The following is a 24233-nucleotide window of genomic DNA, read 5'->3' on the forward strand; positions in this document are numbered from 1 at the left end:
AGCATAAAGAAGGGACAGTGGTGGGTTTTCCTCTTAGGTCTGCCATGTGCTGGTTTGTGATCTTGACAGAGCCTCAGTTTCCCCATCTGCCTTCCCAGATGAACCCCCAGAGTCTGAGCTGAGGTGACTGGGGTCTCCAGGGTAGAGGCAGGTGTCAGGACAGGGTGGGGGGCACAGCCCCTCCTAAGCCTGCCAGGAGTCAGTGAGCTGTTTTCTTGCCCTCCCCCTGCCTGTCATTCTAAATTCCTTCTGGGACACTGTCTCCCACTTTTCAGCCCTGGCTGGCCTAGACCCTGGCCAATGGTGTTTCCATGTTGCCCAGTTCCTGTTCCTGGGGCCTCCCCTTCCCGCTATCCCCCTCCCTCCCCCCACTTGGTTATTTAAAGGAGCCAGGTCAGCCCAAGATAGGGCAGTTTCTCTCCAGTTCACTGACAGCCCAGGATGGCAGCCTTGATGACCACCCTGCTGCCCCTTCTGCTGGGGCTGCTGCTGGCCGTCGCCCCGGGGACTCTGGGCGCCAATCCCGGCCTGGTTGCCAGGATCACCAGCAAGGGTCTGGAGTATGGTAAGAAGCCTTGTGGGTAGCTGGACCGGCAGGTCTGACACCAGGCCCCTCTGGGCACCGATGGGCACAGCAAGACTCCACCCACCCTTCACTAGGAGCCTGTCCAGATTCTGACCAGGTCCCCCCACATTGCCTGAGGTAGCTGGGGTCCCCCAGGAAGAGATGCAGGAAGTAGCTTCAGGAAGCCAGGCAGGGAGGGAGCAGGTAAGGAGGAAAAGAAAAGGAGGAAGATGAGGAAGAGGAGGAAGAGGAGGAGGAGGAAGAGGAGGAGGAGGAGGAGGAGGAGGAAAAGGCCATGGCAGCAGATGAGGTGGCCAGTGCGGGGTGGAGTTTGGAAACACACTGTAAAGCCAGGAGGCAGGAGGCAGGGGAGGCCCAGGGGACTGAGCAGAGTCTGCAAGTGCTGGGGGCTGCTATATGCAGGCCTGCAAGAGGCTTACGTGGGTTTATGAAAAACTTTCAGCTTGATACAGTCAGTTCATGCCTGTAATCCTAGCTTGTCAGGAGGCTGAGACCTGAAGATCAAGGTTCAAAGCCAGCCAGAGCAGAGAGACTCTTACCTCCAATGAAACAGCAAAAAGCTGGACACGGAAGCCTGACTCAAGTAGTAGACTACTTAAAAAAAAAAAAAAAGCCAACTGAGAGTTCCAGAGCCTGAGTTTAAGCCTCAATATTCGTGTGTGTGCATGCACACACAGATACACATTTTTTAATTACTTGGCTACAAAATATTTATTAGGTGCTTCATGTATGGGACTTCTCAGTTATAAAGAACAGAAGGTGCTTCATGTATGAGACTTCTCAGTTATAAAGAATGGATCCAAGCTGGGCACCATGGCTCAGGCCTATAATCCTAGCTTCTCAGAAGGCTGAGATTTAAGGATCAAGGTTCAAAGTCAGCCCCGGCACAAAAAGACCTGAGACTCTTACCTCCAATTAACCTCTAAAAACTAGGAAGTGGGGCTGTGGCAGGAGGTATAAAATGGGAAAGGAACCAGAGTGAAAGGGACTCCAGGTGGGGCTCAGGGGGGGGATGCTCTTGATTTCAAACTCCGTTACTCCTCCCACCCCACCCCCCCAAAAAAAAGCTGGCAAAGAAAAGTAGCACTGTTGTTTTACAAGAGATTCACACAAAGCCTCTCAATCCTCCTGTCCAGGGGACAAGGGAAGGAAAGGGGAGTAGTTGTACCCCCAAACATGACACATGTGCGAAACTCCTACTGCTTTTCTAGATGAAAGCAATCATACTCTTTGGTTAGGTAAAGCTGTGAGATTCCCAGACAGGCGAGGGACAGCAAGGGAAGGAAATCAGGAATGGCATCCAAGAGGAGATAAGGTTACAAAAATTAAAGCAAACAACAAGAACAACAACAACAAAAACCAGCTGTGGGAATTAGCCAGGGCAAAGGATGACATTCCAGTGCATCCATGTCGGGCTCATTTGCTAGAGAGAAGAAGGAAACCTGAAAGAGGCAAAAGGAGAGGCCTGTGGTCATTTGAGTACAAACACCGTGCGTGTGGCAGGTTCCTGAGCCCCCTCTCATCGCAGGAGAAGCAATAGCACCCACTAATACTGTCTGTATCCAAGCCCTAAAGCCGGAATACTTGTCTTCTGCTCCTTTCCCGTGGGGCACCTGTGACACAATCACATAACCGATCACCTGAAGTTGGCCATCTTGGTCCTGTCCCATATTCTGCATGGCACGAACCCTGCTCTGTGCGTTTCCTGCGTGTCAGCTTCATGCCAGGCCTGAGAGAAGAGCTTGCTCTTTTCCTCATTGCCAAAAGCCAGGATCCTAGCTCCCCAGAGCCTTCTGGAGACCAGCTGCAGAGAGGACAGAGGTGAGGGACATGCATCCGGGCGCACAGCCCTTCTCTGCCCTCTGTGGGGCTCACAAAGGCCGGCCATCTATCAAATGGACGCAGAGCAGCAGAGCACAGAGCAGAGGGGCACAGAGCATGCTGGCCTGCTCCTGCAATGGATGCTGATTCAGGAAGTGACCTTGGCCTGGGGCAGGTGGGAGCCCTGGAGAGTTGAGAGCAGGAGGGAGGGGCCAGGCAAGGAGGCCAAGCTGATTTGCACCTTCTCCCTGCCCACAGCGGCCAAGGAGGGGCTGCTGGGCCTGCAAAGGAACCTGCGCAAGATCACCCTGCCGGACTTCACTGGGGACTACAAAATCCGCCACATTGGCCGAGGGAACTACAACTTCCACAGGTGGCCAGGGCCCAGTGGGGAGGGTGGCAAGCAAAACAGAGCCTGGGACTGGGTTAGGATCCATTTGGAACAGACATCAGCAATTCAGAAGGGAAATTTCCTGGGAGGGCACCCAGCTCCTGCCTTTATCATCCAGCAAAGGTTACTTAGTCATGTCTGTGCCCTGAGCCTCAGTTTCCTCCTGTACACAGTGGAACTAGTTACTGCTTCCTCCTTTCTGAGTGACAATCCAGCAGCCACTGCTGTGCATAGCCCCAAAGGAAAGATAGATAGGCCTGAAACGCTAGCTCAATTATTAGTGTTGTATTTTCTGGGTGGGAAAGATCAGGAAAGGCTTCCCAGAGGAGGTGGCAACTTTGCCATCTTAAAGGAATTGCTAGATATAAGTGGCTCGAATTTTTTAAAAAGAAAAAGGCCAGGTACAGTGGCTCACGCCTGTAATCCTAGCTGCCCAGAAGGCTGCAATCTGAGGACTGCAGTTCCAAGTCAGCCGGGGCACTGAAGAACATGATATTCTTATCTCCAACTAACCTCTAGAAAGTGGGGCCATGGCTCTAGGGGTAGGGGTTTTGGCAAGACAGGGTGCAGGCCCAGGCCTGACGCTTCCCTCTACCTCTGTACCCTCAGCCTGGATATCCACAGCTGTGAACTGCGGCACTCGACCCTGAAACCTCTCCCAGGCCAGAGCCTGAGTCTCTCCATCTCTGATTCCTCCATTCGGGTCCAGGGCAGGTGGAAGGTGCGAAAATCATTCGTGTAAGTCTGCCCTGCTCCCTGGGGACCTGATCTTGGCCTCCCTTCTTCTTGGTTATAAATAAAGTATTCCTAGCTCATCAGAAAGGTGGCAAAGCTCAAAATCAGCCTACAGTTCAATAGAATTAGATCAGACCAGAGACCTCCCAGGGGAGGGGAGGGTGAGAAAGGATAAGAGTCAGCTGGAGATTGAGCCTAGAATCCCAGCTACTCAGGAGGCTGAGATCTGAGGATTCGTTTCAAAGCCAGCCAAGGCAGGAAAGTCCTTGAGACTTGAATCACCAATGAACCACCAGAAAAACCAGAAATGGTGTTGTGTCTCAAAGTGGTAGAGCACTAGCCTTAAGCAGAAAAAAGAGGTTCAGGGACTGTGCCCAGGCTTGGAGTTCAAGTCCCACAACCACCACCAACAACAAAGAGTCAGCCTGATAGAGGAAGGGCTGAGAGCCAGGTGAGACCAAACCACTCAGCTCAGTTGAGGCACCCCATCTCCCTCTGGCTGGGTTTTTGTTGTATTTTCTTCTGTTTTTTTTCCTTATCAAATATTTGTTTGTTAAGAGTTTTAATGTATGGCTGGTGAGCTATGAATCTGGCTCTGCCCACCCCTGACTGTAAATACTGGCCCTGAGCTCTCGTCTACATCTTTAATCTTAGATCTTTGTTTAGTTCTGTTATTTTTTTTTAGTTGTTTGTACTCTTGAGCTTTTCTTCAAGGCTAGCACTCTGCCTCTTTGAACCACAACTCTATTTCTGTTTTTCTGGTGGTTCATTGGAGATAAGAATCTCACGGACTTTCTTGCCTAGGCTGGCTTTGAACCTTGATCCTCACAACTCAGCCTCCTCAGTAGCTAGGATTGCAGGTGTGAGCCACTGGTGCCTGGCTTCATTTTTCTGAGATGAGAGTTGACTTCTGGTCTCTCCCCATGACTGCCAAGGGGAGGGTGGAGGGGTCACGCTGCCTGCCCGGCCTCCCCCAGGAAATTCCAGGGCTCCTTTGACTTGGACATCCGAGGTCTCACCATCTCCGTTGACCTCCTGCTGGGTGCCGACCCCTCAGGGAGACCCATGGTCACTGCCTCCCGCTGCAGCAGCCACATCAGTGATGTAGACGTGCACATATCTGGCAGTCTAGGGTAAGTCACCATTGGGAGAAACCCTCCACCCAGCTCGACCCCCCCAGTGCAGCCCGCACCTCCACCACGAGGGCCTGTGCTGGCGCCCCTCGTCCCCTGCCAGCTCTGGAATAGGAGGCACTCCACTCACAGGGACCCTGTGCATATGCACAGAGGCAAATTGAAGCAGGAGAGTGGGTGTGTCAACTTTAAAGGACCTTGATCAAAGACTCAAGATTGGATTTTGACTGAAGGAGAGTGTGTAAGAGCAGAAAATAGACAAGACTGTGGTGGATTCGTGACATCTCTGAGTTTCTACATCCTCGATTTTAAAAAAACGTGGAATCTCTAGGCTCTCCCTCAACCCTGCTGACCTTGATAGGTGGTGGGCTCTGAGCCCAGAGAGACACTGAGACACTGAGCACAAAGGGGTGCAGGATGGGGTGCCCCTTCCCCCAGCGCCCCCCTGTCCAGTGACAGTTCATCCACCATGCTCTGCTCCCTGCCAGGTGGCTGTTGAATCTCTTCCACAACAAGATCGAGTTCAGGTTGCGAGACGTGCTGGAGAGCAAGGTAAGAAGCGCAAGGCTGGTCAGGCCCTGTAGGCCACACTGGACACCCCAGCTCTTCAAGGGGCTAAGATCTGAGGATCACAGTTCAAAGCCAGCCAGGGGCAGGAAAGTTTCTAAGTCTCTTAGGTGCAATTAACCACTTAACCACGGGGGGGGGGGGGGGGGAAGGCTGGAAGTGGAGATGTGGTTCAGAAGCTCAGGGCCTCAGTTCAAGATCCAGTACTGGGCTGGGGGCGTGGCCTAGTGGTAGAGTGCTTGGCTAGCATACATGAAGCCCTATCTATTCCTTAAGTACCACATACACAGAAAGGCCAGAAGTGGTGCTGAGGCTCAAGTGGTAGAGCTCTAGCCTTGAGAAAGTCCAAGGACAGTGCTCAGGCCCTGAGCTCAAGCCCCAGGACTGGCAAAAAAATAAAAATAAAAATAAAAATCCAGTAGTGGCATGGAGGAGGAGGAGGAGGAGGAGGAGGAGGAGGAGGAGGAGGAGGAAGAGGAAGACGAGGACAACAACGAGGAGGAGGTGGTGCTGGTCAAGACCCTTCTGTGGCTGTATCATGCCAGGAAAGACCAAGCATGGCCAGGTGGCTGTCTTCCTGGGCCCCTGGCCCTAGACAGATGATCGCAGCTGTTTTGGACACACGAGTCCACAGTCTGGAGACAACAGTCCACTTACCAGACCCATGGAGCTGGTGTGTGTGACTGAGCTCGGAGCCTCACTCAGGTCTCTGGACTCTACATCCATCTAATTACGGAAGATATTGGCTGCTTGGCCATGGGTAAAACAGAGGCAGAGGGAGGGGAGAAAAGAGACCCCCATCTCCACACAACCACTCAGTTGTCCTGGGAGACTGGGAGGGTGTAGGGCCTCAGTGGCATTGGGCAAGCAAGGGGGAGGGAAAGAGAGGCACCAGGTCAGATGTACTTGTTCTAAAGTATTGTGAAACAGCCAGACTTTGTACATTTTGGCTTATGCAAAGAGCTATCCCGTTCACTTCCACCCCAACACAGGGGGTGTGTCTATGCCAGAGACTGTGGAAAGGGAAAAAGTGAAAAGGTCAGCTCTCTCTCCCTCCCACTCCCCCTCTCTCTCCCCCTCCCCCTCTCCCCCTCCCCTTCTCCCCCTCTCTCCCTCTCCCCCTCTCTCCCTCCCCCTCCCCCCTCTCCCTCACCATCTCTGTCCCTCTCCCTCTCTCCCTCTCTCCCTCTCCCCCTCCTCCCTCCCCATCTCTGTCCTTCTCGCTCCCTCTCTCCCTCTCTCTCCCCCCTCCCCCTCACTGTCTCTGTCCCTCCCACTACCCCTCTCTCTCCCCCTCTCCCTCTCCCCCTCCCAACTCTGATTTGGCTTTGTGTGCCCCCTTGTGGTTGAATCAGGAACAACACACACTGCTCTGTTACCACACCTCACCCCACCCCCTCCACACACTGCTTCCTTTCTGATTCTGGTGTAGTAGGATCTAAATGAACTTGGAAAACACTCACCCTCCAGTTCCAGCACCCTGTGTGCTGCCTTATCCCTTTATGGACAATGGTGATAGCAGTGATTAGTAATAGTAGGTAACAACAATAATAAGACATTGCAATTAAGTGTGGTAATTATCACAGGACTAAAACACTGTGATCATTACTGTTTTGAGAAAATACTACAAAACATATTATTGTTCAGCTCTTTTTTGTGTATTGGTCCTAGGGCTTGAACCCAGCCCCTGGGTGCTGTGCTTTAACTTTTTTTTTTTTAACTCAAGGCTAGTGTTCTACCACTTGAGCCTTATCTCTACCTCTGGCTCTGCTGGTGAATTGGAGATAGTCTCACTCTCACTGACTTTCCAGACTGAGCTGGCTTCACCTGCGATCCTCAGATCCCGGTCTCCTAAGTAGCTAGGATGACAGATCGGAGCCCCTGGCACCTTTTTTGGTGGCCTCTCCAACCTACCATCTTTTTTTGGTGGGGGGCTCTCCAGCCCATGCCTTCTGCCTTGCTCAGATGCATGACTTTAGGGTACATCTGAGCTGTCCAGTTGGATTCTCTTGGAGACCACAGGGGATCGCCATGGTTTTTAATCATTTCCATCTCCTTGTGCCCGGCATGTGAGGAGTTCTTAGAGATGTCTGAGCAATCGGTGCTCACTAGGCCAACTTGGAAAGAAGGGGTCTACAGAGCCAGCCTGGGGCTGCCCCAAAGCGGGGAAGACCGCTCAGCCCCCCCCCCCCTCTCTCTCTCATCAGATGTGTGAAATGATCCAGAAATCAGTGGCCTCCGACCTGCAGCCCTATCTCCAGACCCTGCCAGGTAACAGGTGCTCAGCCCACCCCAAGGACTCCTGATTTCTGTTTCCCTAAGAGCCTCTCAAACAGAAATGGGACAGAAGTGTAGAAGAGAACAGTTGAATATGCCTTACTACCTCAGCTTTTCTTCCAATAGGTGACTTCTATTTGGGGGTCTGCCTTTTAAGGTATTTGAGGTCTTTTCTTTGTGTCATCATGGAATATAGCTCTTGTATGCATCCTCATCTGTGATGATATAGGCATGTGTGGGATTGTGGTACATATCCACTAATGCATACAAGACCCACATTATTGTACATCCACTACATTTTTTTCCCAGTCATGAAGCTTGAACACTGAGCCTGTAAACTGTCCCTGAGCTCTTTTGCTCAAGACTAGTGCTCTACCACTTTGAGCCACACCACCACGTCCCAGCTTTTGAGTGTTTAGTTGGAGAGAGCAATCCCACGGGACTTTCCTGCCTGGGTTGGCTTCAAACCTCAATCCTCAAATCTCAGCCTCCTGAATAGCTAGGACTGATTACAGGCATGAGCCAACACCCAGCTACCCTCTTCTTTTAAAATCTCTAACCTTAGAGATTTTTGTGGGGGGGGGTCATGGAACTTGAACTTGGCCTGGGCACTGTCCCTGAGCTCTTCAGTTCAAGGCTACCCCCCTACCCCTGGAGCCTCAGCCCTACTTCTGGTTTTCTAGTGATTAATTGGAGATGAGTCTCATGTTCTATAGTGCCCAGGCTGGCTTTGAACCTTGATTCTCAGATCTCAGCCTCCTGAGTAGCTCAGATTACAGGCGTGAGTCACCTTGCCTGGCTAAAACTTGTCTTTTTTTAAATACTGGGATTGGAACATCGGGTTTGAGCTTGAAGATGCAGGTTCTCTACCACTGAGCCATTCCTCTCACCCATTTTGCTTTGTTATTTTTTTAGATAGGACCTCATTTTTTGCCTGAGCACATGCCCGGACTTTGATCCATTTATTCTTCCTGTCATAGCAGGGAAGACAGGAATACACCACTGCACCGGCTTTCATAGATTGAGATGGGGGTGGGGTGTCCCCACTAAGTTTTTGCCACGGGGGGTCTCAAATCTCCATCTTCCTGATCGACACCTCCAGAGTTGTCTGGATTACAGGCATGAGCCACCTGTGCTCACCCCATTCTACTGTAACTGTGGGTCCCTGGCTCTTTGCGCCCATGAGAAGTGTGGAAGGGCGGCCCCTGAGGACTGAGACATTCTTTAATGCTAATGCCCCATCCATAATCCTATCCCTGGCTGCTTCACAGTCACTGCAGAGATTGACAGCCTAGCAGGCATCGACTACCATCTAGTGGAGGCACCTCGGGCCTCAGCCCAGGCACTGGACGTGATGTTTAAGGTAAAGCCTTGCGGGGGGGAGGGGGGGGGAGTCTGAGTTCCCTCAGACCCAGCCCAACCCCATCAGCATAACTCCAGATCTGCCCCCCCCCCCCCGCCTCAGTCTCTCCAGCCATTCCTGCTGTGCCAGGAATAGGACAGAATGGAGAGCCACCCACCCTTAGGTGTTAAATCCTGCTCTGCCCATCCTCCTTCCACAGTAGAGATGCTCTCACAGGGAAAGGCTGGGCATCCTGGGAGTTTCCTAAACCCATGCTGGTCCAAAGTAAAAGTGGATTTCCCAGGGGAGGCTCCGGGCAGTGTCCCCCTGAGACAGGCTGTGAAAAAATCTCATCAGATCTGTGTTCTCTCTCCAGGCTGAAATCTTCAATCTCCATAATCGCACTGAGGCTGCTCCTGCTCCAGTCATGAGCCTTCCCGAGGATCACGAAAAAATGGTCTACTTTGCCATCTCTGGCCACGTCTTCAACATCGCCAGCCAGGTTTATCACCAGGCGGGGTACCTGAACTTCTTCATTACAGATGACATGGTGAGAAGAAAAGCAGAACAAGGGCTCTCTCTGACACTGTAAAACTGTTCTGTTTACACTGAGAAAAAGAGCAGTACCAGGGGGAAAAATACAAGTTAAGCCAGCTTTCCTTGATTACTTTGGCTGCCAAGGAGCTCAAAGCCCAAGTTCTTTCTCCTTTATAACAACTACTGAAGACAATGCAGTTTGCATATCTATATTTCACTTTTCTCTTAGTCTATACTTATGAGTAGTTGTAGTGGTAGTGGCAATACTAAGTACTAAGTACTTCAATTCAGGACCTCCAGTTTGATTAGACAAGCTCCACCTCTTATTTATTTATTTTTTTTTTTCCCAGAGCTGAGGACCAAACTCAGGGCCTTGCACTCACCAGGCAAGGGCTCTTCTGCTGAACTAAATCCCCAACTCCGGAGCTCCACCTCTTGAGCCACACCTCCAGCCTTGTGTTTGGCTGGTTATTTTCCAGTTTAGTGTTGATCTGGAGCCTCAATCCTCAATTCTCAGCCTTCTGAGTGGCTAGAGTGCCAAGTGTGAGTCTCTAACTCACGTTAGATCTATTATTTGAATTCACATTTTTTTTTGCCAGTCCTAGTGACTGAACTCAGGGCCTGAGCACTGTCCTTGGGTTTTCCTCAAGGCTAGAGTTCTACCACTTGAGCCACAGCACTACTTCCAGCTTTTTTTTCTATGTATGTGGTACCGAGGAATAGAACCCGGGTCTTTATACATGCTAGGCAAGCACTCTACCACTAGGCCAAACTCCCTGCTCACACTTTTTTTAAATCTTAATGATTGTGGAAGTTCATTGAAAATGTTTTAGTGAGTGAGGCAAGATTATCTATACCTGGGTAAATGCATAAACTTATATAGAAAAGAAAACAAAGACCAAATAGAAAGTAAACCATCATGAGGATGCTGGACCTACAAATAGATTGTTTTTTAATTAAAAAAAAAATCTGACTAGTCAAAGTGAAAAGTGCACATGGTTTAATTCACAGTGTCAAGTCACCCGTCTCCAGCAAAGTCTGGGGACGATGAGTGACTCATGCCTGCTCTACATCTTCCATTTCTTTAGTGTTTCTGGGGTTTCAATGGTGATTCCTTGCAGCACCTCTTAAAAGTTGAGGTCCCGGGACTGGGAGTTTGGCCTAGTGGTAGAGTGATTGCCTAGCAAGCACGAAGACCCGGGTTCAATTCCTCGGCACCACATACATAGAAAAAAGCCGGAAGTGGTGTTGAGGCTCAAGTGGTAGAGCTCTAGCCTTGAGAAAGTCCAAGGACAGTGCTCAGGCCCTGAGCTCAAGCCCAGGACTGGCAAAAAAAAAAAAAAGTTGAGGTCCCACCAACATGCCAAGCTGTTAAGGTGCACTTAAATGGTCCCCCTTGCCCCCAGTACATTCTGGGAGGCTCTGGGTGAATGAATGACTTTGTCCTGTGGGTAGCTGCCTTGAGGTCACCCAGTGTGATAGTCAGAGCCACGGCTTGTACACGTGACAGCATACCTGAGTCCCGGAGATTCTGTGTGGGGCCCAGGCCTCACCTAGACACACAGACCATCAACAAGCCCTGAGGACGCAGGGTGTCACACAGGCTGATACCTCCTCTCATGCACCGTCTCACCCTGCAGGGAGATGCTGTGGTCTCTGCCCCCCTCCAACATCCCTTTAGACCTTCCCTTGGAACCCCCCTAAACCTTCTTGGTGCCTCTTTGCTACAGATTCCGTCTGACTCGGCCATCCGGCTAACTACCAAGTCCTTCCGAGCATTCGCACCCCGGGTAAGGATTCCATCACCCTCTGTGGGGGCCAGCTGATGTCCCCCCACCCCTGCCTCCAGGCTTATTTGACTCCTCTGCACCCCTCTCCACTTGACCAGGGTCAGGGGTCAAAAGGAAGACCAGGGTCAGGAGAAGGCTGAGAAGCTGCAGGTTTGCGGGTCCCTTGCAAGCCCCAGTAGCAGAAGCCTGAGTGCTCCCTCCAGTGTCTCCCCATGGGTTGTCCCATCTGTTCATAAGGCCACTTAACTATCTCCAAGAATTCTGGCATGTTCCATAAATGAGACCCAGGGTTTACTGGGGGTAAGGGGACAAGTATATGTGGGGTACTGTTTTTTTGGCCAGTCATGGAGCTTGAACTCAGCGCCTGAGCACTGTCCTTGGGTTTTCTCAAGGCTGGAGCTCTACCACTTGAGCCACAGCACTTCTGGCTTTTTTTCAATGTATGTGGTACCAAGGAGTCAAACCCAGGTCTACATGCATGCTAGGCAAGCACTCTACCACTAGACCAAACTCCCAGCCTCTATTTGTGGTACCTTTTACATTTATTTATTTATTACTTTATTTATTTATTTTGCCATTCCTGGGCCTTGAGCTCAGGGTCTGAGCACTATCCTTGAGCTTTCTCAAAGCTATAACTCTACCACTTAAGTCACAGCACCACTTCTGGCTTTTTTCTATGTATGTGGTACCAAAGAATCGAACCCCGCTCTTCGTGCATGCTAAGCAAGAACTCTACCACTAGGCCAAACATTTTTTTTTAAGCTAGGCACCAATAGCTCACACCTAAAATCCTGGCTACTCAGGAGGCTGAGATCTGAGGATTGCAATTTGAAGCCAACCAGAGCAAGAAAATCCATGAGACTCTTATGTCCAATGAATGACTCAAAAAAGGCCAGGAGTGGAGCTGGGGCTCAAGTGGTAAAGGACTAGCCTTTAGCACAAAAGCTGAGGGAGAGTTTTCAAGCCCTTGAGCGTTCAAGCCCCACCCCTGTCCCCATTCCCCCATACACAAACCATTCCTGCCTTTTGACCCAGAACTTCTGTCCCCAGGAATGCCTTCCTAAAAATAATAGGGTAGAGGTGTAAGTCTCATACTGGCAAGAACTTGAGACCACCTTCTGCTCGATATGGCTGTAGTAGAGTAAAATACCATGCAGTCTTGAAACATGACACGGATTCTGTCCACACAGGCAGATGTCCTGTGAGTATTTAGTGGAAAACATAACCCCAAAACTTCTTAGCTCTACAAGAGACTCCCTGTAGGCTCTTCACCCCATCTTCTCTTCATATCATCACCTACTTCACCACCCCCACCCGCAGATAGCCAAGCTGTACCCCAACATGAACTTGGAGCTCCAAGGAGCGGTGATTGCTGCTCCACTCCTCAACTTCAGTCCTGGGAATCTGTCCTTGGCGCCCCAGATGGATATCCAGGCCTTTGTGCTGCTGCCCAGCTCTGTGCAAGAGCCTGTTTTCCGGCTGGCTGTGGTAAGGTTCATCTGGACTCTGTGAGCCCCCTGGGGTTTCTCCGCTCGCTGTTTACTATCTACAAGGATTTAGGTAGCTATTTTCCGATTTCTTTTTTCTTTTCTTTATGTATCTCCCTCTGAAGAAGTGAAAGAAGTAATGTGGGGGTTTGTCCTCTTAGCTCTGCTGGGTCATTTTAGCTGATCTTTGAAGACTACATATCCCAGAGACCATTGCAGTCTGACTTCATACTTCGTCAGCCAATAGGAGGCTCTTTAAGAAGGAAGGGCTGCAGCAAGGAAGAAGCCAATGCAGTGTTTCCTCTCCGTCTTGGGCAGTCACTGGCCAGGACTTTGATGGTTGTCAAAATATCAATCCTAGCTGGGTGAGGTGGCTCACGCCTGTAATCCTAGCTACTCAGGAGGCTGAGATCTGAGGATCAAGGCAGCCTGGGCACAAAAGGACCTGAGACTCTTCTCTCTTCAATTAACCTCTAAAAAATGGGAAGTGGGGCTTGGCTCAAAGGTAGGGCTATAGCCTTGAGCTGAAGAGCTCAGGGACAGCGCATATGCCCAGTTCAAGCCCCAACACACACACGCACACATACACACAACATACACACACACACACACACACACACACACACACACACACACACATATCCATCCTTTTACTCCTCTATTCCTAGGGGTACACAGCTTCCTGGCTCTGCTAATTCCTGATCTGCTTACCAGTTCCTTTTGATGAATCCTAATTCTCAAAAATATTGTCACCGACTCAGAAAAACAGAGCAAAGTGTCCTTTGTTTACCTTGGGTCTACACCCAACTAGTCAGATAGCAGAGTATAGCACCAATCTTTCACTAAGTAGGGTTTTTAAAGGCCAATGGGATGTCTGGATTTTGAAGTCCCCAAAGACCACCAAGGAGCTGAATCCGAGGTAAGTGCATAAAGAGTCTTTTATTGCAAGCTCGAGCCTGGACTCACAACCATCACCGACGCAGCGGGTCAGAGTTAAGAGCCCTGACTCCTTTGTTCCCAGGGTTTTTATAACACACTGACCGTATGATGCTAGTTGACCACATACAGGGGCCAATAGGATTGTAACAGTCATATAGAACTGTACAATCTTGTTACGTCACAGTGAGGGACCACTCAAATCCTAACCTGTTTCTGGGGAGTCATTTGAACTACCCTATCTTTTTCTACCTGAAGTTGGCGGGCAGTCTTGGTGGGCAAGAGGAGGGGTCAGCAACTGTGGCACGAAGTGGGAGGGGGGCCGCCCATATTGCCTCTTCCTGTTTGGACTGTCTACTTAGTTCCTTGCCTTTTGTTCCTGAGTGCTGTTAATGGGAGTTTACGGTTAGCTTGTTTGGGAATTTCCTGAGTTAATTGAGTTTCTATGGGGTCTGGGTTAGTTTTAGGTAACATAAGATTAATGTTTCACAAGTTACGTACTCAATTGTCTTCATCGTGGGAATGGGAGATGCCTATAGGATGGGAAAGGGGTCTTACAGGAGGTTTTAGGGGAGGGGGCGTCGATACATTTCCAGTCATTGTGTCTTTAGCAGAATGAGATCTAAGCCTGAAATGGCTGTATTTTGTTCTGGCTTCACACCAAGAGCCACAGACAGGTGGTGTGTATGTGCAAGAATGCACAAATGTGGGAGTTAGCAAGTACAGATAGGTAAATGCAGATAACAGATGGTGAATGTTAGCACAATTACAGATAGATAAATAGCCGCTTTTGATCATGTTACTTTTGGGTTCCGACTTCCTTTTTGGTCCATTTGCTTTTATGTTATTGTGGGGCTTTTACTCCCTTTGTGCCCATCTGCCTTTAGTCTTTGAAGGCTAATCAGCTGGCCTGAGAACTGCCTTCCCAGCAGCCCTCACACGTAAACAAAGATAGTGTCTAGGCCTCAGCCAGGAGTTAGGTGTCCTGCCAGGAGCAGGGCTTCCCTGCCCCTAAATAAACACAACGCATCTTGGATTTCCCTGTTTAGCCAAGTATTTGTAATTTAATGGATGCCTCATCTCTCCTTTTAGGCCTGGGAACTGGATAGACAGTTTTTCTTAAAATATTGCCAAGTCCTGGCTCAGTATCTCATGCCTGTAATCCTAGCTACTCAGGAGGCTGAGATCTGAGGATCAGGGTTCAAAGCCAGCACAGGCACAGAAGGACCTAAGCCTCATCTCCAGTTAACCTGTAGAAAACAGGAAGTGGGGCTTAGCTCAAGGGTAAGGTGATAGCCTTGAGCTGAAGAGCTCAGGGACAGAGCCCAGGCTAAGTTCAAGCCCCATGACCCACCAAAAAAATAAAAATTGCCAAGTGTCAGGGACTTAGTTATCTTATTTATTGTCCCCAGCATCTGGCTAGGAGCTGAGATAGCTGTGACTGTTATTTATTATAATTTTCTTATGGACTATATCACAGTTTCCTAGGTTGTTATACTTTCGTGGCTTTTCAAAATTCCATCACTTGCATAAATAATTCCCTTCATTAAATTCCCTCTGCATTAAATATTGAGAGTGGGTTTTTTTTCTTCTTGATGAGCCCTATTTGATAAAAGTTCCTGAGTCCTTTGGGTGTTTGGATGGAGAATACGGGGCTGTCTTATTTTAGATTTGTAATTCAACAAGCTCCATGGTGGGGAGTGGGGGGAGAGGGCTCTTTGAGCAGAGCCACAATTCAGTAGCGTTGTTGTGGATAGCAAATATTGTTCTCCATGTTCACATAGTTTTAAATAAAATAGGATTGATTTCTATGGCTAGAGCTGAATCTGGGCCCTAAGATAGCTAGCAGTGATCCTTCTGAGAGTTCTCCAGGGATAGGTTAAGCTAAGCCTCCTCTCCCTTGCCTGTTCAACATTTAATGGCAGTCACAGGAGAACATTTTTACTTGAAGCTGTTGCAAGTCCAAGCTGAAACATGTATGGACCATCTACAGTGAGAACTCTGGGAGTCTGCAACCCAGTGGGCAAATTGCTTGCCTTAATTAATCCAGCTGTTTGTTGACAGCCAGCAGATAGCTGGTCATCAAGCCTGACATGATACCGGCTGTCACTTAAACTTGTTTTCTGCTCATTTTTCTAGACCACTAATATCTCCGCCACGCTGACCTTCAACACCAACAAGGTCACTGGGTTCCTGAATCCAGGAAAGTAAGTCGTCAACCCTCCAGCTATGTGGGTGGTTGGTGGGGCGGGGAAGGGGAGTAAAATCCTCTTGTCAAATAGAGGGGAAGGGGGACAACCATTTGAGACTTTTTTTTTTTTGCCAGTCCTGGGAATGAGCTCAGGGCCTGAGCACTGTCCTTGGGCTTTCTCAAGGCTAGAGCTCTACCACTCGAGCCTCAGCACCACTTCCAGCTTTGTTCTATGTATGTGGTACTGAGGAATCGAACCCGGGTCTTTGTGCATGCTAGGCAAGCACTCTACCACTAGGCCAAACTCCCGGCCCCTAGGGGCTACCATTTGAGAAGAGAACAAATGACATCATAATTGGCTCAATTCCTCTGTCCCATAAGTCTTGCCCCACAAATTTCTAAATAATTCACTAATAGTGATTTTTCTTTGAGTCAGCTGTATTAACTTGTGTGTTTCTGTTACTCTCTCTTTTTTGGCCATACCTCACCTTATCTCAAGCCAGTGCCTCCTCCTTTCTGGGGACCCCACATACCAGTACCTCCTCCTTTCTGGGGACCCCACATATCTTAGGCTTCCTGGGGATACAGCACTCACTCTGAATTTCCTCTGTTTGGTCATAGGATGCACGTAGAACTGAAAGAATCCAGAGTTGGAATATTCAATGTAAGTCCCTCGTGTTTGTATTGATGACACCAGACAAGCGAGTGTGTTTCCTAAGCAGTTGCTACTGCTCAGAGAATGGGAGAATCAAAGCTAGGGAAGAAGAGTCTCTCCCCCGAGAGAATGGAGGAATGCTCAGGAACACAAGATATAGAACCAAGAAAATGTTACCTCCCTGCCAGCGCCCAAGTCTGTGGGACTCTTATCTCCAGTTAAGCATCAACCACAAAAGCACCTTACAGACTTTATTGCCCAGGATGGCTTTGAAGCAAGATCCTCATATCTCAGCCTCTTGAGTAGCTAGGACTACAGTAGTGAGCCACCAGCACCAGGATTAAAATAGTTGTGACTTATAAAATGGCAGCATGATGTAGTTAAGCCTGTATGACTATATGGGGGGAGAGGGACAAAGTGACCCCATGTCACATTACACTTCTCCATTTTTCCACCAGGTGGAGCTATTCGAAGTACTCCTCAACTACTACCTTCTCAACACCCTGTACAGTGAGCTCAATGGTAAGAATCGCCACTGATTTCCCAGATCTCCAAGGGTGACAGGGCTCCTGAGGGGAAGGAGAGGGAGTTAGACTTGGAGCCCGGCGTGGTGGCTCGGGCCTGTAATCCTAGCTACTCCGGAGGCTGAGATCTGAGGATCAAGGTTCAAAGCCAGCTCGGGCACAAAAGGACCTGAGACTCTTATCTCCAATTAACTTCTAGAAAACAGGAGGTGGTGCTTGGCTCAAGGGTAAGGTGGTAGCCTTGAGCTGAAGAGCTCAGAGACAGTGCCCAGGCCAAGCTCAAACCCCATTACACATAAGAGAGTGGGGGGTGGGGGGAGAGGGTTGGACTTGGGGCTGGGAGCAGGGTATCCCAAAGACTGAGGAACCTGGCAGGGTCAGAAACTCCTGAGATATTGCTGTTGGCCTCCTGTTCCTGCTAGACACTAGGGAGGGTTGAGGCTGAGACAGCTCTTTATGGCACAATAACCTCTTTGTAAGGGAGAGGTGGAAACCCATGGGCCAGCTCAGTAGAAGGGGCACAAAGCAGCTGCCTTGAATTCACATTTCTCAGGAGTCCAGCTCCTTATGCCCAAAATAAAGCACTGTTGGCATGGTGGTAGTATACCTCTGTAATGGCAGCACTTGGGAGGCAAAAGTAGGAGGAAGAAGAGTTCATGGCAAGAAAGAGTAGGAGGAAGGGAAAGAAGGAAGAAAGGGAGGGAGGGATTGAAGGAAAGAAAAGAAAAAGAGGAAGAGCTGAGCCCCCATTCCCTGAGCATGACTTCACTGGGCTGCAAAGGAAAGCAGGTGGTGGAGGGCAGAGAGAAGTAGTGATTCTGAGCATACCTGACTCCATACTTGCCTCCTCCTCATCCCCCTTCATCTGCCCCCATGAGTCATAGCTTAGTCTCCCTGCCAACCTTCAAAGGTTCAAATTTTAGCTCTGCTACTTTCTTCTAGCTATGGACAAGTGATTTGGCCATTCCTGCTTCCATTTCCCTATCTGTGTCATGGGAACTATGCCTACCTCATAGTCTTTGGTGATGGCTCAGCAGCAGCATGCTTGCCTAGAGTTTTGTAGAAAGCAGAATTCTTTGGGGAAACGTGCCTGTATTTATGAACTCTCAATGCCATTGTGCCCTGCAGATAAGCTGGCTGAAGGCTTCCCTTTGCCTCTGCTAACCCGCATCCAGCTCTACGACCTTGTTCTCCAGATCCACAAGGTAATGGGAGCTCAGGGAAGCTCCTCAGCCAGCCAGGCCTGGAGACCTCATGCTGTGGGTGGGGCCTAGAAGCTGGGAAGGCCAGACTGGAGCTGTCCCCTCTTAAAAGCGGAATGCAACTTTGGATTCTACCATGGCGTCCCCTGAGTTAGGCTGTAATTGACTACCTCCGTACCAATAAGGATGTCTGGCTTTTCACCAGCTTAACAACTGTTCTGACTAAACCCTTGGTAGCCTACTGGTGCCCCAGGCTTTAAGCTATCTTTCTAGACAGCATCTCCAGGGTGAGATGACCAGGCTGGTAGAAGCAGGAGCTGTCCTGTTGGACTGGTCCATGGTTCATGTCAGTAAATGAGCGTAATGAATGGGAATAATGGAGGGGGAGTGGCTACCAAAATGGAAATACTGACCAGCTGTTAGATTTGGAGAACAAATGTCTAAGGCCAGCCGGGAGTTTGGCCTAGTGGTAGAGTGCCTGCCTACCATGCACAAAAGACCTGGGTTCAAGTCCTTGGTACCACATACATAGAAAAAGCTAGAAGTCGTGTTCTAGCCTTCAGAAAGCCCAAGGACAGTGCTCAGGCCCTGAGTTTAAGCCCTAGGACTGGCAAAAAAAAAAATGTCTAAGGCCCTTTGGGGTCTTCACATAACACTCAGGTGCAGCTGAATGGTTAGAGATAGAATTGGGTCCTCATACACACTTGGTCCCCATTTTCTCCTCTGAAAACTGGGGTACAGCCCAGACCTCCCACAGTTGTTAATGAATGTTAGGAGCCAAATAGGAAAGCATTAGCTCAACGTTTGGCAACCGGGCAGTGACTAGAAGAGTCATTATATTATCATATTTGATAGAATTTTGAGGTCCATTGTGTCTCTATATTGGAGGCAAAAGCCCCGGAAGTCTTGAACTTTGTCTGAATTGTCACACGATACACACACACACACACACACACACACACACACACACACACACACACACACGGGTGATGCAAACTTAAGATGCACAGCCATGTGCACTCAGGATTTCATGGTCTTTGCCAAGAAAGGAGAATTTAGGTGACCCTGAGGACATGGATGGAGAAGCCAGATGGGTGTCTACCTGAGAGAAGGTAGCTGGCAGCAACTGTGCTTTATAGAGATTGTGAGGCCTGGGACTCTGGATATTTACAGAGACCTGGTGTCTGGCAGCCCTGGGGTTTGCTAGATGGATGGGAGAGGACGCTGCCTTCACATGGAAGCACATTATTCTTCCAACATCTTTGCTTTTGAAATAGAATCTCATTGTGTGGCCCAGGCTGGCCTCAAATTCGTGACCCTCCAGCCTCAGCCCCAGCCTCAGGCTAGGATCATAGCTGGGCCCCAGCTTAAAGTGTATTCTTTACTATCCCATCCTGTCTCCTTTCTCTTAGGACTTTCTGTTCTTGGGTGCCAATGTCCAGTACACAAGAGTTTGAGAATCAGAAACAAAAACAGGCCTCCAGGCCACACCTGGATGTACCAGTTCATTTCCAGCTGTGTGGCACGTCTCCGGAGCATCTTACAAGATGAGGGCATTTCTTCTGTTCTTGCCTCTGAGGAACTCTGCCCTCTTCTTCCTCTTTATTGCGTTTGCCGGCTCACCCATCACCTCCTTGGTCCAGGACTCCACCTTCTCCTCCAGCTTCTCTGAACTGACTTGTGAAGTTGCTAATATCAGGCATTATACATTTTGCATGCTTGTGTACCAATAGCAGGACTTGAACTCAGGACCTGATCACTGTCTTTTAGCTTTTTTGTTCAGTGTTGCCACTCAACCACTTCAGTCATAGCTCTACTTCCAGCTTTTTAGTGGTTAAGTGGAGATGAGAATTTGTTGAGCCGGACACTGGTAGCTCACACCTGGAATCCTAGCTACTCAGGAGGCTGAGATCTAAGGATCACAGTTCAAAGCCAGCCCAGGCACTAAAGTCCATGAGACCTTTATGTCCAATTAACCACCAGAAAACTGCAAATGGTGCTCTGGCTCAACATGGTAGAGCACTAGCTTTGAGCTGAAATGCTCAGGGATATTTTTATATATTTTTTTAAATATTTTTACTTATTCTTTCTGTGATTCCCCCATGTCTGGCAGAGCACTAACAATAAGTCCTTAATAAATATTTATGGATTGATCTGATGAAGAAATCGTAGGTGTTCTTGCTCAATCTCACCCCCATCTGGACTCTGGGGTCTGTGCCTGATCAGCCCCAGTTGTGACCTCCAAAGGCCAACATTGGCCAAAGTAACCTGGTATTGGCCACTGTGGCAGGGGATTCCATGAGATCCAGACAGTTCACATGCTGCTCAGCCAGCAAACTGATGCCTTTGTCTGTGCTGAAGCCCCGCCCTTCCACAGCTGCTGTGCCTCTGCTTCTTGTCTGCTGCAGACCACCAAAGCCAAAAGCAGAAGTGGGGCCTCCTGCTGCTTTCTCCATGGAGGCTGGTGCAGGCCAGGAGGGAGGAGATTCAACCAGGGCTCCGCTCTGACCCAAATAAAAAGCTCATCCAACTGTTGTTTATGAGCCCCGAGCCTGGGGGGCAAGGACAAGATTTCTAATTACTGAACAACGAGGCCTTGATCAGACTTCATAAAGAGTCATTTCTAAGTTATGTGGTGAGGCCCCCCCCAGGGGCTGGGAGTCAGAAGGCTCATTTGATTTTTTTTTCTTTAATTTCCTTAATGAACAGATGGATAGAGCTGCTAGCTAGCAAATAATTCACTGTGAATAGACCCTTTTTACTCTGAATGTGACAGAGATGCGTTCCAGAATAGGACAATGTTGTTGTCACCAAGCATGTATCAGGATAAGCGATAAGCGTGGCTCTGCTTCCTGTCGGCTCTTCCATTCCTGTGGGGGAAAAAAGAAAGATAGGAGGTCCACCCCTGCAGCCTCCCCCAGGTAAGGATGGCAGGTAAGGCTGACAGCAATGGTGGCCACATCCGGTGCTGTTGCAGTAATAGTATTCGGACATAGATGAACAAAGATTTGTTTAGCCATCGTGGGGTTCAGGGGCTCAGACTGTACTCATAGAGCCTCTTGTCTGCCGGATACCAGGCACTTTGGCACGGGAAGAAATAAGAGGCCCAGATCCAGCTTTGGTCTCTACTGCTGAAGTCTTGTGTCTCAGGTCTGGTGAAACAGCTGTGTTAGGTCTGCCCAGAACAGCCCTCTCTTCCTGAGAGACAGTACATGTACCCTTACCAGACATCACCTGACTGTCAACAAGCTGACTGAATCAGCAAAGGAACTCAGACTCTGAGATCACTTTTCCATCCATTGAGGTCACTTCCTGAGCCACCTGTCATGCCTCCCTTCCACAGTAAGGGGTTCAACCTGTGCTGTGGTCCCGCCTCCCTGCCTTTCCCTATATAATCCCAGTCAATCATAAGTCCTGCTGCCACCCTCTCTTCCTCTCTCCTTTTTTCTTCTCTCTCTCTTTTTTTTATTCTCTCTCTGCATTCCCAGCAGTTTCACTCCCTCCTCCACCCCCAATGAGCTCTGTTCTACCTGAACCATGTGGTGGTCTCCTTTTGGTGAATCTTACAAGCTAGACTAGATCCAGCTCACCTGCTCTGGGCCCCTGGGCAAAGCTTCTCTGAACTCTGCCCTCCCATCTCAGATGAGGCTGGGTCACTGCATTGGGTGAGGAGAAACCAGTAAGATGATTACTAAGCTTCTGTAAGCACCTAGGGGTACAGCCAGGGTCTGTAACTGGCAAGCACCATGCTCATCTATTGTGGTCCACCAACTTATGTGTTGACAGTGGCCTGCTTTCAGCCACCTTGTCCCCTGTCTACCACCCAGTTACCATCCATACAGGGCTTTTGTTAATGTTACAAAACCCACATGTGTCAGACACACTGCCTGCTGGCTGCAGGATCCACATTGCATGAGCCACATTCTCCTATGGCTGGCAGGATAGAGACTCACAAGTGACCATGAAGCCACACACCAGGACACCAGGGCTTGTGCATTAGTCCCATTCCTGTTTCCCGGGAGCACAGCCAGCTCTCTACTCTGCACCTGTGGATTCACCTGACTGAGGATCAATAGTGTTCAGGGAAAAAGTTATGTTGGTTCAGAACTGTATGGACTTCATTTTCCTGTCATTGTTTCCTCAACAATATGGTAAGAGCAACTGCTGGCACAGTAGATAACCTAAAGATTATGTAAAGTAGATGGCGGGATGCTGGAAAGTTCTATGCAAATATTATTTCATAGAGAGGACTTAAGTGACCTCAAGTTTGGGTATTGGCAGAGACCTGGAACCATTCCTCTGCAGATAGTGAAGGACAACTTTACATATCAGAACCAATGTGTACTTACAACTCTTTCATCCTGACCAGAGAAGATTGCAGCATTATTTAGGGCTCAGTTGTCTTCTTGTCAAAGGCCTCAAACCCAGTGCCTCTCACACTGCCTGTGCCCATGAGAATCTTATTAGGATGGAGATTCTGATGTAGGTAGCCTACGTTAAGCTGAGACTCTGCATTCCTAGACCCTGCCTCTGGTCTTTGAAGCAGTCTTTGTTGTGCAGTCCAGCTTCACAGGAGTAAATTGTCTCAGTGCTGCCATCTCCTGGAACAGTGGATGCACACCAGGTATTTGGCACATAAGTGGATTTGGCTATGGATCAAGGACTTGATCTAGGTCTCATCAACTGAGAAACTCAAACAAGACTACATTATTCCATTAACCAAGCCAGGGGCTGGTGGCTCATATCTGTACTTCTAACTATTTAGGAAGCTGAGATCTGAGGATCATGGTCCAAAACCAACCTAGGCAGGCAAATTCCAGAGACTCTTTATCTCCAATTAGCCACTCAAAAAAACCCAAAAAACAAAAACAAACAACAACAAAAAAACCCCTGCAAGTGGAGCTGTGGCTCAAAGTGGTAGAGCACCACCCGTAAGCAAAAGAGCTGAGGGACCATGTGCAGGCCCTGAGTTCAAACTTCACAACCAGGAAAAAAGAAAGAATTTGACTATTTATCACCTGATGCAGGTAAAGGTTTGTGAAGCTTCCCTCTAAAGACAGAGACTCTTCACTTAGGGTCCTTGACTTTAATCACCGAATAAGAATTTCTGGACAAGTCATAATGGTTAAGAAAACTTGATGGAGCTTTATTGAGTAAGAAAACAGGCAAGCAGACAAAAACCAGACAAAGGCAGGGCACACTGTAACAGAATGTGGGTACTCTCAAAGGGAGAGACACACAGCTCTTTGGTTGTCAGAAGTATTTATACGATAAAGCCAAATGGTCTGACTTCAAAGTTATGCAAAGATATAGGTTTCAGCTGGGCGTGGTGCCTCGAGCCTGTAATCCTAGCTACTCGGGAGGCTGAGATCTGAGGATCAAGATTCAAAGCCAGCTCAGGCACAAAAGGACCTGAGAAAACAGAAAGTGGGGCTTGACTCAAGGATAGAGTGGTAGCCTTGAGCTGAAGAGCTCAGGTACAGCACCCAGGCCGAGTTCAAGCCCCATGACCCCATATATATATATGTGTGTGTGTGTGTGTATATATACATATATATATATATATGTGTGTGTGTTTCATCTTTGCTCTAATCACTCTGGTGTTATACCTTCTGAGTTTCTGGATGTTTGGGGCATTTCTCCCAGGTAAGAATGCATCCTGCCACAAAACAGTGCTTATCCCTGAGATTAGAATGGTTCCAGTTGTTTACATTTTGGGTCAGAGGTTTTGAGGGAGCATTTCTGTCAGGGAGACACACATCCTGACAAACATGTTAACTTTGGGGGTGAGAAATGCATCTCTCAGGAAGGAACGTGTCCTGTTGCTTTTCTTTGGGTCATAGATGGTGCCTCTATGTTTCGAAATACCATGTTTCCGAGTTGCCTTCACCAGGCCTCACTTTCCCCTAAAATAACTTTGGTCCCTTAATCTTAAAGGAAGTAGATGGATGAATATCTCCTGTGTTTGCTTTAAGCTTGAGTCTTAGAATTCCTGGCAGTTGTTTACCATATCTCACTTTCCCTAATCCATCCTGCCTCACACTCTCCTACCCCCCCCC

At 48.9% G+C, this 24233-nt stretch overlaps 1 protein-coding gene across 1 annotated transcript; it reads left to right on the top strand.

Moving 5' to 3' along the window:
* The first annotated feature begins 399 nt into the window (after positions 1-399).
* LOC150050458 (lipopolysaccharide-binding protein-like) lies at positions 400-20332 on the top strand. Its single transcript, XM_090352345.1, has 15 exons — positions 400-565; positions 2666-2780; positions 3408-3536; positions 4511-4666; positions 5155-5218; positions 7441-7504; positions 8782-8873; positions 9229-9402; positions 11120-11179; positions 12500-12667; positions 15742-15809; positions 16415-16457; positions 16907-16970; positions 18101-18177; positions 19587-20332. The coding sequence occupies exons 1-15, from the start codon at positions 442-444 to the stop codon at positions 19629-19631; spliced, it is 1443 nt and encodes a 480-aa protein (XP_090208471.1). The 5' UTR covers positions 400-441; the 3' UTR covers positions 19632-20332.
* The last annotated feature ends 3901 nt before the right edge of the window (positions 20333-24233 follow it).

Source organism: Megascapheus bottae, chromosome 18 (genome assembly GCF_031878675.1).
Source record: "Megascapheus bottae isolate mThoBot1 chromosome 18, mThoBot2.hap1, whole genome shotgun sequence".
Classification (NCBI taxonomy): Eukaryota; Metazoa; Chordata; class Mammalia; order Rodentia; family Geomyidae; genus Megascapheus; species Megascapheus bottae.

Bases quoted from the DNA above. Each gene is read 5' to 3' on its own strand.
- LOC150050458 (XM_090352345.1), top strand. From the start codon at position 442: ATGGCAGCCTTGATGACCACCCTGCTGCCCCTTCTGCTGGGGCTGCTG. The intron at 9,403-11,119 runs GTGAGAAGAAAA...TCTTTGCTACAG, and splicing joins TCTTCATTACAGATGACATG to ATTCCGTCTGACTCGGCCAT. The intron at 18,178-19,586 runs GTAATGGGAGCT...CCTTTCTCTTAG, and splicing joins TTGTTCTCCAGATCCACAAG to GACTTTCTGTTCTTGGGTGC.